Source organism: Aplysia californica, unplaced genomic scaffold, assembly GCF_000002075.1.
Source record: "Aplysia californica isolate F4 #8 unplaced genomic scaffold, AplCal3.0 scaffold00092, whole genome shotgun sequence".
NCBI lineage: Eukaryota > Metazoa > Mollusca > Gastropoda > Aplysiida > Aplysiidae > Aplysia > Aplysia californica.
This window is the reverse complement of record NW_004797362.1, coordinates 251,749-268,490: the sequence shown is the minus strand read 5'-3', so window position 1 is coordinate 268,490 and position 16,742 is coordinate 251,749. Positions and strand designations below refer to the sequence as shown.

Here is a 16,742-nt window from a genome sequence, read left to right as displayed (position 1 = left end):
AGTGTCATGTATGCTCACCCTGCTAGTCAAGATTTAATAGAGCTAAGCATTTTTCTCGCAACAACAGTATTGTCTTGTCTAGATATCCGTCCATGGGTATGGTTCTTGTTTATCAGATGGGAATTTTCTTGTAACAGCTTATCAAGGCCAGGCACTTTGAATTGTGAGTCCAGTTCTACCGTAAACACAAAATTGTCTTTAATTGCAGATTTCTTATTTTTTCTGGCGCGTATTCGGTGGGTGCTCTGGTGTGGTTTGCTCCTTCTTTCCTATCAAACATCTATCGTCCTTATCTCCCCTCCTTCTTTTTTGTGTTTGTTTCTCTCTTGTTACACCTCTATTATTTGACACTTATATGACCTTATTGTGTTGCAAGTGCTGTAAAACTCTAACTACTTATTTTTGCCTCCTGTTGTATTGTGATTTTTTTGGTTATCAAGATTGAAATGATCTAGTTGGTTAATGATAGTAAGTCATTTAGGCAGTACAACATCCCAGCAAATAGTCACAGATACTTGATAAGATAACTTCAACGTTAAAAAACTCCCATCTTCTGTGTGCAGCAGCGTAGAGCTTACACTTAACTCCACAAATGTAGGCACTTAATCTGTGTTCAGTAAGGCACCATTTACTAATGGCATTAAGTAGTATCTTTGTAATCATCCTTGAGTTGTTTGGGTTTTTTTCTGTTTGAATGCAGCGTATTTGAAGGATTAATTATGATTGGCTCTTTCATTTGTTTGTGCACAGGTTGGTGGGGTCGGTCTCACCATCACAGCTGCTGATCGGGTCATTATCTGTAAGTAACTCCCATGTTCTTCCAAGTCTGCTGCAAAAAAGTAATTAACATTAATAATGTAGACCTGTCCTGTCAGTTCATCACTACTAGTGAATCTACTAAAACTATTAAAAACTAAAACTCTAAGGTATCGAATAGGGGTCCTCCCCCTGCCCTGCTTATTAATTTTCAGTCCGTTTTTTTTGTGTGCGCACCCCTTGCTTCTTATTCCATACCATACCCCCGGTTTATTATTTTCCGGCTTGCCACGACTGATGATCATTTAAAACATTATATATATCTAGAACCTAGATATATCTGAATGAAACTCTTTTTTTGTTGTAAATGACAAAATATCCTCAGTATTAGTACCGGTACCAGGTTGGCTACCACAATTTTGTGCATTTTAAAAACTTTTGTACTTTGGTTTATATTTTTTAATGAAACTGGTTTGTTCCTTAAAGCGAAAAGTTGTCACAGTCATAGTAACTTACTAAAATCACTAAAATTTCATGATCTCTTGTTCTTTTATTCACTGAAGGAGAAATAAAACAGATTTGTTCCTACTAGTCTGTCCTCAGAGGAAGTTACATTTGAAAAGAGCAAAAGTTGCATTTGAAAATAGCGAAAGTCGCAAAAAGTTGCAAGAAAAATTAGCAAAAGTTGCAAGTTGCAAGACGTGTATAGCTTAAAAAAATGTCATGGAATTATTGGAATACATTGTTGGTATTCTCATTGCAGTCAAAGTAACCAACATAAGATATCTAGATCAAAATCAGACGTTAAATGTGAATGTCTACCAAAAAACCCCCCCCAAAAAACTGCTTTGAGGTTGCATGGTGTACAAAAACAGTTTGTCCCCTGACACATGCGTCAGGTCTTCTTGCTGACGTTGGGCAGGAGTGACCACCTCAGTTTGGGGCTGTTCAAATACAATCTTACACCTTTTAGCTACTTCCCCCCCCCCAAAAAAAAATCCTGTAATATTACATTATTCGCTTATAATAATACAATATGATATATGCGCAAATCCGTGTTACAATCATTGTTCTGTGCGCTTTACTTTTACCTAATATAATAGTTTTCATGAAAAACATGCAACAATGCTGTGCTTACCGCTCTGACTCTAAGTGTATAGTATAGTTACTCTTTTTGTAATGATTAATGTGTTATTTTTAAAAATTGTCATAAATTATTTTCCTTGTTATATTAACGTGTAATATTACATTGGTTCGAGACCCCTTCTTACTCTTTTCTTCCCCCCCCCCCCCCTTTCCAGGCGTAAGATTATATTTGCACGTCCCCTTTAGGGGTTTTCTGGATGAATCTACCCTCCTACTCCTAGCCTAAGATTTAAAGTCTTTCACAAATTTTTATACTAGATCTAGATCTATTTACCTGGTGCTACAGAACCAAGCAAGCAAAGTAATCAGACAATCGTGTTTACGATTGATTTAGGCTACTCTAGATCTAGCAAGAAGACAGATGATTCAGTCCAGACAAGACTATTGGGGGCTCGGGTCGGTTTGCTTGCCAGATTGGTGGCGCAAAGCGGCTATCGTAGCACAAGTCGATCACCCCCGACTCGTTGCCTCAAAAACAGACGAGTTGTTTTCAGGCGACGAGTCGGGCGATCATCCCGACCCGACCCGATCACATCCGCACTGGGCACTAGTACAAAGGAAGTGGTAGATTTATTTCAGGTAGGCCTACGAATTGTCCCTCTTGGCGTTGTTATTTTTAGTCATGGAAGAAAGTTTCGGTTATTTTTAACCAAATTTTATCTTTATTTTTCCTACTTTTGCAGAAAATTGGCTAAAATTGGCAAATTCACGAAAATGGCAAAAGTTGCGCGTGCAAACTGCGGGCGCGTATTTCTCTGAGGACAGACTAGTATAGGGGTATGAGGTTGAATGTCGCCCCTCCCACTAAAAAAAAAATTCCACTCCCCCTCCTCCCGTTTATTCCATACCTTAGAGTAGCCTGTCCATATGAAGGTAAAGGTACTGACACCCTTACCAGACCAAACCCAAAAAACTAGATAACTTTTGGATTGATTTCTTGTGGCCTTTATCTATACAGCAACCACAGAGTATTCACCCTTCTAAAGTAAAGATTTTATATGAGGGACGTCCAGAAAGTAAGTACCATTTTTTGTTGATGACCTGGTCCTTTTGCACACTGGACACTCAACAACAATGAGCAGACGAAGACTACAAGATGGATCTAAATTCCCTAGGAACCTATTGCCGTTTATGGAAGATGAAAGTAAATTGCGAAAAAACTGTATACTGTTTTTACGAGAAGCTATAGCCTTGCAAATGCAGAAATCCCTCTCAAACCAACTTGAAAAAGGAGAATAAGGGTAGAACCATATTAACGCCCGACACCGACAGACAGACCAGACCCGCCGTTTTCCGTCGAGTGCCGCCACCATATTAACACTGGAGTTTGGCGGTCAGACACCGCCGTCTTCCAAATATGGCGTGTGGTAGAAGAAAATTTTTTTTGATGTTGCTGCTTTTGAGAGGCAGACAAGAAAAGGAAAAAAACCAAGACAAGAAGATTTTCAGTGCATCCCATCCAAAGAAAGCGTGATACACAAAGTGAATTTCATCATTTGTTTCCACTGTTGTTGGAAGATAGTGAAATTTCCAACAATACTATCGCTTGAAACATAGCAGTTTCAATGAACTGCTAGAGATATATTATGCAGAGCTGACTAGGGGAGTAGGGCTGCTAGAATTCTGTGTAGTGTCATTGAGGCGGGAAAGGGGACACAACTATGCAGAGATAACATCATTAAAATTACCTCCCATTTCGCCCGACGGACCGTCTTGGATAGAACATGTTTTATCGGAGATGGTCTGACCGGGGACGACGCAGGACGTCGGGCGTCAGTATGGTAGCTGAAACCGTTTTTGTTACCTTTCATTACTAAAGAGCCGGTGTGCATTCTTTTGTGCCCGAAGACGGTCTGGTCTGACCATCTGTGTCGGGCGTTAATATGGTTGCGGCCTAACCCAGTGTATCTTGGAGTACAACTTGACAGTAAGCTCAACCTGAAACAACACACCAACAACCTTAGGAAGAAGGCTATGAAGACACTTAATCTCATCCAACGACTAGCCAGTACCAACTGTGGATCAGACAAGAACACCTTGAGAGGCCTCTATAGACCCGGAATGCTTAGCGACGGCGTTGTTCTGCTTCACGACAATGCGACTCCTCACAAGTCTGCACACACCCAAAACCTGATCGCTTCCTTCGGATGGGAACAGTTGAAGCACCCATCGTACAGCCCAGACCTGGCTCCGAGTGACTTTCATCTGTTCCTGCATTTGAAAAAGTTTTTGGCCGGGCAGGACTTCGACTCAGACTCTGATCTCACAGGAGAGACTGGACATTGGCTGACATCGCAGGCGGCAGCTTTCTACGATGCAGGCATTCAGAAGCTCGTCCCACGCTACAACAAATGCCTCAACAGTTCTGGTGACTACATAGAGAAGTAGTTATACATATGAGGTATTAAATAAGAAATAAATCGTTTTGATTGGGAAAATTATTTCTTTTATAATTATTTTAAACCGGTACTTACTTTCTGGACGTCCCTCGTAGATAGTAACAAATGCTGTGACCCATTTTTTATAGCACAAAAGATTTTCAAAGGGTAGCTCTGGGCAACCCATTAAAGAAATAGACCAGAGAGGTAAAGGAAGCAATTTTCACTTACAGCTATGTAAACTTTGTAATTTTCAACAAAAGAAGCCACAATCACCCTCATATATTTTTGATCAAGTACTTTTTTCCTGTGTATGCCAATAAATTTACCCAATTTTATAGTTGGCAGTTTTACCACGTTATATGTTTGGTAATTTTACAATGTTGTATTTTAAGCAGGTAGGGAAAGAGTGAGTATATGAGGGACAGAGGAAGAAAATTGGAGATATCGATTGAGAAAGAGCCTTGAGTTCTGTTGATATAATGCTGAATACATATATAGATATATATATATATATATATATTTCATGTCACAGAAACGGGTGAAAGCATGATGTTATTCTCATCTTATGAAGGTTCAATAAAATATTTCTCTTATAGCCTTATGCAGTATTTTCTGCTAGCTTTCTTTAGCCCTATTTTTACTTTCAGACTTGCAACTGTAAGATCATGGGTTCGAATCTCGTCAGGGGCCCGACATTGTGTCCTTGGGAAAGGCACTTTACACAAATTTTCCTCACCTCACCCAGGTGGGAATGGGTATCTAGCTATAGACAGTGAAAAATCTTTTCAGTTTGTTAGTGTTTGAGCGCTTAATCAGCTGCTTGCACTGTATGCTTCCCGGGAGACTGAGAATGTTTCCTAGTGTTCTGTGGTCTGCTGGGGTAATAATATAGTGTAAAGCACAAAGAGCGTGCTGTCGATCGGGGATTTGTGCTCTACAAATACTATTTATTATTATATTATTACTTTTGTCTCCACAGACGACCCAAATTGGAATCCAGCCACAGACGCTCAGGCCGTGGACCGAGCATTCCGCATTGGCCAGGAGAAGAATGTGGTGGTGTATCGCCTGATCACATGTGGCACCGTGGAGGAGAAAATATACCGCCGCCAGGTCTTCAAAGACAGCATCACCCAGCAGACCACTGGAGCCTCTGCCAACCCTTACAGGTTTGTGTGTGTATGTGCGGGGAGGGGGGTTACGGAACTTAAATTTTACTTTTACTCTTTTATCCTTTGATGCAGTTTTCTATGGTAGGTAAGCCAACTCTGCAGCTCTTTCAACTGAGATGTTATAGTTTCTCGGGTTCGTATAATGAAAAATGAATAAATAAATTTCACTTCTGTTGATCCAGTTGAAAAATTTGGTTTACAGTAGCACTTACTATACACAGGAGTGATGGGAATAGGGTTCGATGTATTCTGTTTGATTTGGCGCATTACAGTGTTCAGGGTCTGGTGTCTGTGGTGAAGTGGTTAGGCGCTTTGCTGTCGCATGCAGGAGACCTGAGTTCGATTCCTAAGTGTGGATAGAATTTTATCGGGTATCTCAGCCTTTTTGCTGGGATATTTGTATCCCTCTCAGCCCGATAGGCTGGGTCGGAAGCCCGCCTCTTAAATAGTCTAAATTATGTTGATGGGAGCAAAAAACGAAAAAAAATTCACATTGTTTTTAAAAAAGGAGAATGGTCAATTGGATTTCAGCACTGAAGAAGTTGAAACAGTTACACACGTGGTGCACCTGGTTATGTCTCCAGGTACTTCACGAAGATGGAGCTGAAGGAGCTGTTCTCCTTGGACGACCCGACCTTCTCCAAGACGCAGCAGCAACTGCAGGAGATGCACGGCAGTCAGAGACAGTCAGACACACAGCTTGACGAGCACATCGCATTCCTGCACTCTCTCAGTAAGAGGCCGGTCACCTCCGCGTTTCTTCTCTTCTTCCTTCTGTGGGTGGTTGGCGGGTGCTCCAGTGTGAATTTTTCCTTCTTTCCTATTAAACATCTATCGTCCTTATCTCTCGGATGGTTGGTGGGTTCTCCATTGTGATTTGCTCCTTCTTTCCTATCAAACCTCTATCATCCTTATGTCTCCTTTTTTTGTGTGTGTTACTGTCTTGTAACACCTCTCATCTTTGGCACTTACTTGACCTTATTGAGTTGCAAGTGCCATAAAACTTGAGCAAAAACTAAACATTCTTCCAACTCTGTTCTTTGTCCTCATTCTTAATTCATTCTCTGGCCTATCAGTCCTGGTGTTACCATTCTGCCCAAAGACAGACGTGCCCTCTGTGTTTTGAAGTGGCTTATATGTCAACTTCAAGTGTGACCTTCCTTTACATGTAATTATCCCACGATATTCCAATAAAATTGGACAAGTTAGAACTGCATAACATCGATTTGAAAAGCATCTATTGAGTTTGTTAAGTCTAGTACTTGTAAGTGACCATCACTTGGATCCCTATCCACAAGGCAGATGTGTTTGTGTTTTGAAGTGTTTTGTTTCACATTTGAATCTTACCTTTCTTTACAGCGTGTAGTTGTCCCATGATAATTCAGTAGTTTGACATGTTTGAACTGCATTATGACATCGATTTGGAAAGCATCTGTTGAGTTTGTCAAGTCTAGTAACTGACCGTAACTCAGACCCCTGTTCATAGTGGCCATCTGTCTGTAACAGTCTCTTTTCTCTGTGATCTCGAGTTATCGTTGCGGACATGTCCGACACTGTATCTATTTAATTGTTCTGTTGTCTTTTTTTGCTCTCAATGTAGACATATTTGGCATCAGCGATCATGACCTGATGTTCAAACAGACGACAGTCCGCGACGATGAGGAGGACGATGACGTCCAAGAAATGAACAACATTGAAGAGAATAATGCACAATTTATCAACTACAGGGTAAGCTCACCGGGAAGAGAAAGCGCCATTTTAACTCTGTGTTGGCCACAGAGAATAATGGGTAAATTTTGACTGTGTCTCTTCTAAGAAAATATTTGCCTTTGCTACGGTTTGTTACTTTAACCCTAGCAAATCATTTTAATTATAATGGACTTTACACATCCTCCAACAGCCACAATGGAAGCCTTTTCAATAGGGCATGACCATGAAAATTTTGGGTTAGAAAAGCACAGTGTGTTTTGAAATGCATTTATATGAGCCAAAACATAATGCTGCAAATGGACAATTATACTTACATGTATGATTCTATAAACCGGTTGTGGTGAAGACAGAAAGTGCCACGGAATTTCTGTCTTGTTTTTTTCCCCCCTTTTTTTCCCTTGTTTTTTTCTTAATCTACTTGACTCCAGGTGTCTCCTGTTGTCTTCCTCTCACTCCTTTATCACCCATAACGTTCTTCAGAATTTTTTTCCTGTTGGTTCTTGCTTTTCATTCTTACTTTGTTGACGTTAAATGGTATTTGTTTTAACTTTCGCGACTTGCAGAAACAAAAGGCACAGCAGCTGATTGCGGAGGAATCCAACATCCCCATTTCGTACGAGGAGAGGTCAAAGGGTGTCATGAGATACCCGCCGACAGCCGGGCGTGTGCCACCTCCATCAAACGCAGGAGTTCCCGCTCCCAGTGGGCTTTTCACTACAGGTGAGTGAGGCAGTGAAATACAAGGTAATTCATTGTCCCTGGAATTGATTTCCACGTTTTGACGGAATTGATTTTTTTTCCCCCGACTCATCTTGACCACTTTAACAACATGTGCTTTGACTTAAAGCAAATAAGGGACCTAGATATAAAGGCAAAGGAGTGTAGCTTCCTTTAGAGAAACTTCACATAAAGTTCAATTCGCCTTCATAGCTGTTCAGATGGAAAAAAACAACCCAAAAACTCATTACATCTGTATGCATCACACAGGCCCCTGGAAGTGGTCGCTTGTCATTTTTTAAAGAAGTTGTGGCCACTCAAGTTTAGTGAGTTAAAAATACAACTTTATAGTTGATGCTGTACCTACCCCGGAAGGTAGACTCACCTAAGGAGAGGAGAACAGCATGGATCGGTCTTTAGTGAGCTATGGTGTGCATACATACTGGATTTAATAAAATTATTGTGGGCTCCAGCTTGAAATCGCTATTTTCATACTGATTTGTCAAAAATTACAATTTGGAGAGTGCTCACTTTTATGTCACATCTTGATATTTATGTTTAATTACACCATCAGCTCACTTTCTCATGATTCAGGTCTTCAAGGTGTAGCAGTTAGATGCTTAGCTGTCGCACACAGACCTGAGTTCAATTCCAGAGTGGGGATAAATTTTTAGAAAGTGTCTTGGTCTTTTGACTGAAATGCTGTATCCGTCTTAGCCCTGGTTGGTCCTCACAGGCAGAATCGAAAGCCTGCCTCCTAAATAATCTAAATTGTGTGTAGGGGACATAACACATACATTAAAAAAGTTTACCAAATTGACATTTGAAAATTGATTTGTGTTCATGACGAAGTCAATTATGTTCTGAATTATGGGAATATTTCTTTTTCTTTTTCACAGTTGGAACTTCATCAAACAACGTAGTGCAAGTATCTGATGATGATGGTGGTGGTGATGATGATGATGATGTCATTGATATTACTGAGGTGTGTGTGTTCAAATTTTATTTGGAAATATAATGTTTCAAATTCTCCAAAATATCAGTGATTTTTCCAGTACTCAGTATAGTTAAATCCAGTTAAAAATAAAATTATAAAATAGCTGATATCATATTTATGAGTACAGTTTATGCACTGAATTCCAGAACCCTTTGTATGGACTGATAGCTCTTGTCCTGCGTCTGCTGAGATGCGAATCTTATCAGCAACCGATCACATCAGACATTCCGGGCAGGCCGGCGGGGTCACTCAGTGTGTACTGTTGGTGTAGAGCGTGCGCGCCTGGAAACGTGTGCAATACCGTGGGAGTGTGTTAATCGATGATGAAAATAACGCTCTGTCTTTTACAGCTTTCTGTTTGTAAAGTGTTACGAACACATGAATAACCCCCTCTCTTAAGCTGATAAGACATTATGAATAGTTGCACCCATTCGAATAACCTTTTTAGACGCTCTTGTTGTTATGAATGACCTGGGGTTCGAAAGGTATAGGTCAATTTCCTAATGTTTTGCCCTCAAATTGTTCTTTTCACCTGCACAATAGTATTCAAAACTATCAAACAAGCTTATTTTTTATCGGGTAGTATCATTTCATACAAAATGAAGCTCATTTGAAAGATTTTGTATAGAAAAATGGAAGTCTTGTTTCCTGACTATCCTTTTGAGCTCCTCATGTCTAGAGTGAGTCAATTTGTTCTATAATTTCATTCGACGAACATCTAGAGCTACCAACTTTGCATGTTTTCAATGAGACGTATGCCTCAGTCACGAACCAACGCAGGCGGATCTGGAAGAAGGCCACATACGCACACAAACTTAAGCAGACTGACGCACACACACTTGAGTTTCATTATTGCGGATCCGACGCGGGATCTGAATTGAATGGGAGACATAGCTGCCACTTTCCCGCTAAATAGCGGAAACTCCGCTTCATCTTTCTTTTCCCGCTACTTTTCTCTTTCCTCCGCTGGACCGCTCTCAGTCGCAAATTGCGATACTTTTTTTTTTCAACGCGGAAAACACCGAACCGGGAGAGAGACGAAAACGCGGCTTGCGCATGTCCGCCGTAGCTTTCTACTTCCGCTCTTCTTGGCCTAGCGCTAGTTTCACATTGTTTATTGTTGTGGAGCAACACAGTAGTGTCGATGGGAATCGGGGCGTTGGCGCGCCGAGTTGTCATTGAAAACGGCGGAAATTCAAGAGAAATTGATGCAGAAATAAAAGGGGCTGGAATGAGAAAGAAGCAGCCGGTGTTCGACTTGAAAAGCTCATTAGAAAATTGAACAAGCCGCTTGCTGCCCTTTGCGTTTGGTGCCATAAAGTTGCGGCACTCCTGTACAATTGCGGTCCCGTTTGTTTACATGACGGCTATTGTGGCTGTGGAAGTGAATCTAGATCTAGATAATCTATCTCTAGATACATGTATAATCTAGATTCTAGAGCTAGATTAGACAGCCTAGGCTATCATTTTAATTCCGTGTAGATCTCTCAGTAAGAAACACATTATATGGGCACTAAGTGCAAACGGGGTCGCAATTGTAATAGGAGTGCCGAAATCGCTCAGTACTGCGGCAAAGGTGTTGCCTCCTTGATCCAATACTGCTCTAAATCGATGTACAAGTTTAAAGTGAAAGAAATCTTTTTATGAGACACCCTCTGGCAACAAACACTAGATTTTTAGTCACCAAGTCCAAACTGTGTCCAATTGGCTCAAATGCTTGTTAGTCAACTTAGTGCCTTTGTTTGTTTTTTTTTGTTGTTTTTTTTCAAATACATTTTAATTCAGTTGCCTATGGTTAACAAATGTGAGTTTTTCCTGCCAAAACCGTAGGCTAGATTTTCCTGTATATTGCCTCTGGATCTCACTGGTTTTACTCCGGACTTCGGAGAGAGCGCGTACACGCCTTCGCGTGAATTTCCTCCTTTTTTGAAATTACTGAGTGGCAGCTATGGGGAGATAATGCTCGGCGTGGATGCGCCGAGCCAGGGGGCCAGACTGACGCGGGACCAGAATGAAGGCGAGGTGCCGAAATAGGCTTATCGGGCGACATAAACTTGTCCCTGCAGGACGAAGGTTAAGGAGTGACTTGAGAACCCATCTTTAACTCTTTAAGGACGCGCTTCCTGGTCGTTCGATGGCACTTGAAGAATTGCTGTTTTGAAACTTAACTTTGTTATTCATACAGATTTTTCAATTCTGCTTTCTTTATCAGGAACTCAATGTTCAACAACAACATGTGTCCCATGAACTGTTGAAATTGGTGTTCCTGATTTGTGAACAATAGTTTGAAATATTTTGCAAAAGTTGCCTTTGGTCGGCTGCTGGACATGTAAACGTAAAAGTGACTGCAGAAAACCGTGAAATTGCCATGGATTAAATTTCTCATGATTTAACAAAATAATCCCAGTATGAAAACTATATGTCCATATGATATAGCATCATTATTTAAAGAGGGGTCAAAGCGAAATTTAAGATTCCAGCATCTGGAGCTGGATGTCTTTCCTCTTCTAATTGATTGTGTTGCATAACTTTGCTTTTTTCTCCCTTATCCAGGCAATGGAGTTGGATTCCGATTCGCCAACTAACCAAGGGACAGAGCGTCGTGTCCTGCAGCCTTTGTCAGCAGAGGAGGTTCGCTATCGCTCTCCACAAGTCCCAACAAAGGGGCATATAGTCAAAGAAGAAATTCTTATCTCCCCTGATGGTCGTAGCCCTCTCGTTGGACTGGAGAAGTCGTTGCTGCGAAAAAAGATGCTGGAGGAAGCCAGCAGCAGCAACGCTTCCTCCCCAGTGAAAGCCAAGCTGGCAGAATTGAATTCTCCTACATCCAGCCCCGGTAAGAACAAATTTGCGATGTTCAGCCCTATCAAGAAGCAGTCACCGTCCAGGTCAGGGAGACTGACACCGAAACTGCTGCCAGTGTCGTCGAAAAATACGTTGACATCAACGCCAAATTTACCGCCTTCGCTTAAAGTGATCGCCTCCTCGCCTGACTATGACTCAAAGTTGTCGTCGAGTTTAAAGATGGGACACAGAGGTGCAGGGTTTGGCGCGGAGTCGGGTGAGATGATGAGCTCCACTCCTCACACAGAGGAGGTTTTAGTGCCAGAAACCCCTGACAGTGCACCGGTCGCACAACGCTCGTCGGTCACTTCACCTTCACAGCGCTCACTTCAAGAAGACCCAATGGACGTGTCTTCCGCCTGTCGCAAACTTTCCTTCATTGCTATGGACACGACTTCAAACAGCCCCGTGTCTGGTCTTCCCGCAGTTGGGGAGGACAAAACGGTTTACTCACCGCAAGCTAAGAAACACAAAATTTTATCCAACCCATCATCTTCAAACAATTCACCGCTGAAACTTTCAGAAAGTGAAACCGGACTGAAGGATTTACTCAAAGGGTCTCCTCGTGTTCAGTCTGACAATGACATAAGGGACTTAAGCTCAGCCTCAAGGGCGTTGTTCAAAGGTTCGGAATCTCCCAACAAAAGTAAAAGTAAGAAACGGCGCAGCGTGTGCGTCAGCAGGCTAAATATTTCTGATAGTGATGAGGAGAAGGATTCTAATGAAAGGGAAATCTCTGATGAAGAGAACAAAGAGAACGATAACTGTGGCGACCAAGACGACGAGGAAGAAGAGGAGGAGGATGTAAATAAGGAGGAAGATGAAGGTAAAGACAAAGAGAACTGCCCTGAGGTACGCTCAGTGGGAGGGAGGAATATCATCATCTCCGACAGCGAGTCTGACGGCGGCTCGTGCTTCGAGGTGGAAGACAGCACCGATGATGAGGCTGGGGGGCAGAGCTTGGCTGAAGAGGAAGGTAAATTGATGATACTGGCTATTGGTGGAAGTGTCCAAAATAAGTGTTTGTGTAGGGATTTATTTATCTGCACCTTGTTGAATGGTGAAAAGGGCAGCCTTAACAAATTGTGGTTGGTTAACGAGTGCTTTGATTTTGTTCCTTTTTTCTCAAGCATCCGTCGTTCTCATCTCTAATTCTTTTCTTTGTTCTCTTGTCTAATTCTTTTCTTTGTATGTTATTATTTGGTCGCTTTTAAGCACAAGGAGGCTATCCTGATAAATGCTGTTTTGAGAAAATCGAAGTCAAAGTTTTTGGATCCTTTTTCAGTCTCTTTCAAAGACAAGGAGAGTTTTCTCAATAACCAAACAAATATACACGCCAATGACACTAAACTTTAATTATAGGTAGGGCAATGCCCACTTTTGGTGTAGGTCAAGATTTCTGGAAACCCCCATAATCTGGGTTAGTCTGCTTGTCCTTAAAGGAGGCCATTTAGTAATTCTTAATGTTCAGCACTTATTTTTTCATGACCTATAAGGCTATTTATGTTGCAAGTATCATAAAACTCTTAGCTTTAAAAACTAAAAAGTCTTTCAAGTTAAAGGTTTAATGTGTTCGGTTTTGTTGTGTGTCCCCTGAGTTGAAGACTGGCATAACATCACAGAGACCCTCCATACAACTCTGTTCATTCCAAATTGCCTTGTTGGTCACCCATGGGGAACGTGTAACATTGCGTCTTGTTAGCAGCATACCACAATCATTCCCGTAATCCATCTCTACCCATTACCAAGGACCCATTTGCTGCTGGATGTACTGAAGAATATAGGAGTAAAATTTAATATCTTTCTTAACCCAATGGAGCCAGGATATTAGAGCTCACAACTTTTTTCCACTGCAAGTTCGACATGAGAATTTTTCTGGCTTGTCTGTTCATTGAATTTTTGTCAGCACTTTTTTTTTCTTTTCTTTTCTTTTCTTCTATTCCACAAGGGTGCCTGATTGCTCATGAGCCACTATCAATTGTAAACTTTTTTTCTTCTGATTGCCCACAACTCATTTGCGTGCAGTGCAGAGAGAAATGAAAGAAATTGGGGGAAAAATGTTCAGCTAAAGGTCTTCACTGAACAGCCAACTGGTTGTACTGAACATTTTCTTGGTTTTGTTTTATTTCTAAGCAAAAGCTTTATCATTTTAAAAAAATAATTTTTTCTTTATTTTTTTCTGTTTTAGAATCTGATAATGATGAAGAGGAAGTGGCTGAAGACCCCGAGGACAATGAAGAATTTCAGAACCTGATCTTGATTGCCAAGTAAGTTTAGCATCAGTCTCAGGGGGTACTGCCTTAAGTGCTGAATATCATGAGGGTGGGTCCAAAAGTAATACATTCTAGCTGCCCAAATTCTTTTCTGAACGAGAAAACCGTCGGTGTTATTCATCACCATATTGCAAAAGATCCCCATGCCTCCATACAAGAACCTAGTGACATGTCTTAACTTTCATTTGGGTCAAGGAGGGGCACACTATACACACCATGTGCAAACATTGTTGTAGCATCCCTTGTAAGGCCTGTTTATGACTGCTTGCTGGGGAAAATGGAAAGATGAGGCACTGACTCACTGACCGTGGCACTTGCCAGCAACAGACTGAGAATGGGATGGGGAAGGGGAGTGAGCGATTGGGAGTGGGGGTAGGGAGGTGATGCATAGCGTGCGAGACGCTCACGTCTGTGAGGCACTTTACTGTGTTGGAGTATACACTGTAGGCCTTACATGACCTACTAAAGCTTGGAGTGTCGAATAGGCTACTTGGCGGGTATGCAGACTTAATGTAGAACTAATGCGTTGACCGTTAGCATGGCTTTTTCCCCCCATTTATGTTCGTGGGCTTTGCCAGGTACCATGGAAGCATGTCGATAAAGCAAAGTGGGCCGGAAAAAGTCAATATTTATAAGAAAAATTATTTAATGAAGATATTGAAGGGAAAATTTCGTAATTGGAAAATATGTCGATATATGGCAAAATGTCAATACATCGGCTGTCGATATAAGTGGATTATACTGTAATCAGATGCTTTACTCATTGTCCCCTCAGGCAGTTGTACAAGCAGAAGTCGTACAGCCAGTCGCTGGAGTACCAGGAGAAGGCTCTGGCCATGTTTGCTCTGCCTGAACTTCAGGCGATGGCGGACAAGACGCGGCTGAGAGCTGCACAGCAAAAGCTGGAAGAGGAACAGATGGACTGATGCGTGGACGAAACAATTACAGTTATTGTTGTTGTTTATCTAGCTGCTTCTTTTTCATGTCCTCGATGGAAATTGCAGTTGCCTGGACGATTGCAGTGATCATCTGAATTTCTTCTTCGTTTTCCATGTGATCTGTTTAGTTCTAATGACCAGTATGTTGCTATTTTTTTCTTGGAACCGACATCTTGAACAGGTGATAAATATGTCACATCTAGTTTCCAGTACAATGGGGGGCTAGGGTTGGTGCAGTAGTCCTTGGGCCTAACACCAGGTTGCAGATGGTAGAAGTTGTTTCCTATTTTCCTTCCTATTATAGTAAGTATTGGAATTCTAATTTTCTTTTTCTTTTGGTTGAGGGTGGTAGGAAGAAGCAGGGATACTTGAAGTAACACAGGTCCAGCTCATGACTAGCATGCCCCTTTTTCGTAGCTTTCTATAGAAATACTCGTCAATAATTATCTTGAGGCCTGAATTACTGAATTACAAAATAGCCCCCGAAAATTTGTTATACTTCTGAAGTTCAATCATGTGCAGTCTAAGCACACATACAGAGGGCTCAACTTCCAACACTGAAGCGCTGGATAAGGGCAAAGTTATAGTCATCACAGTTTCCAGAAATAGAGAAAAGTTCATTACTTTTGAATTCCTGGGATGACAGCAAGTACTGAAATAATGTCCAGTATTCAGCGGAATGATGTTGTTGTATTGAGGTATGTTCCTTAGACTTAGATATAACCTTTTCAGTATATTATTTTATCCTAATATGTGCAAAGCAAATTTTTACTGTTATTTGTGCTGATTTGATGTGAACTAACTACAATGTCCCAAAATATGCATAGTTTTGTATTGTTTTGTTTTTTTGTTGTTGTTTGGGGGGCGGGGGTGATAACTTTACAGTGATTTTTCAGAGAATTCTTTCTCCTTTGTGGCTGGATGAGTTCTTGTTTTTTGGGGGGCATTGGAAAATGTATCTGATTCTGTGGGCTGCAGAAAACAAACTCGTTAGTTTGTTTGTCTTGAGGTTATTTGTTGTAGCATTGTATGAATGAATCATGATGCCCTCTAAATTGAAATTAAAACCCTTTGACAATTCTGTCTGTATTTCTTGCTTTTCCCCAGCACTGTTGTCTTGTAGATGTTTCTTCTCTTCAGACTGAATTGGGTGGTTGGTCGGTGCTCTGGTGTGGTTTACCCCTTCTTTGTAGGGCCTACCTGTTTTCCTTATCCCTCCTCCTAATCTTTTTTTTCTTTGTATGATACTCTTTAGTAATATACCTAATCTTCATCTTTCATATGACCTTTTGGTGTTGCAAGTGTCCTAAAACACTCACTACAACTCAACTGAGGCTAAATAATATCATTATCTTCAGATCGCTTTTTTCTTTTGAGTGGGTGGTTGACGGGTGCTCTGGTGTGGTTTGCTCCTTCCTTCCTGTCAAAGATCTATCGTCCTTATCTTTCCTCCTTTTCTTTTTTTGTTATTCTCTTGTAACACCTCTAATCTTCAGCACTTATATGACCTTTTAGTTTTACTGTTGCATGTGCCTTAAAAGTCTTACTAAAACTTTTTTAGTGTTTTTGGTTTGCAGGCACTGCAACTCTGCTCCGACATTTTTTCCAGGCTACTGTCATCCTGGCAATTGGTTGGAGGATAATACTGATAAATCCTATTTCTTTCTCTTCTTCTCTTCTGCTGTTTCTTTCTGCCTGTCTTGTTTTGTTATTTTTTTCTAACACTTGATGATCATAAATGTGTTGATGTGCTTCTCTGTACTTAAAATAAAAACTAAACTTTTCCTACTATGTTCCTCAACACGTGT

At 41.1% G+C, this 16,742-nt stretch overlaps 1 protein-coding gene across 1 annotated transcript in view; it reads left to right on the top strand.

Annotated features, from left to right (window-relative positions):
• The window catches only part of LOC101859628 (DNA excision repair protein ERCC-6-like), a 36,161-nt gene extending 19,822 nt beyond the window's left edge, over nt 1-16,339 (top strand). The window contains exons 14-22 of the mRNA XM_013080587.2: nt 751-799; nt 5,263-5,452; nt 6,040-6,188; nt 7,056-7,183; nt 7,729-7,885; nt 8,782-8,867; nt 11,433-12,699; nt 13,912-13,990; nt 14,772-16,339. Of these exons, the coding sequence (XP_012936041.1) occupies nt 751-799; nt 5,263-5,452; nt 6,040-6,188; nt 7,056-7,183; nt 7,729-7,885; nt 8,782-8,867; nt 11,433-12,699; nt 13,912-13,990; nt 14,772-14,922 (2,256 nt within the window). The 3' untranslated portion in view covers nt 14,923-16,339. The remainder of the gene's footprint in view (nt 1-750; nt 800-5,262; nt 5,453-6,039; nt 6,189-7,055; nt 7,184-7,728; nt 7,886-8,781; nt 8,868-11,432; nt 12,700-13,911; nt 13,991-14,771) is intronic.
• The last annotated feature ends 403 nt before the right edge of the window (nt 16,340-16,742 follow it).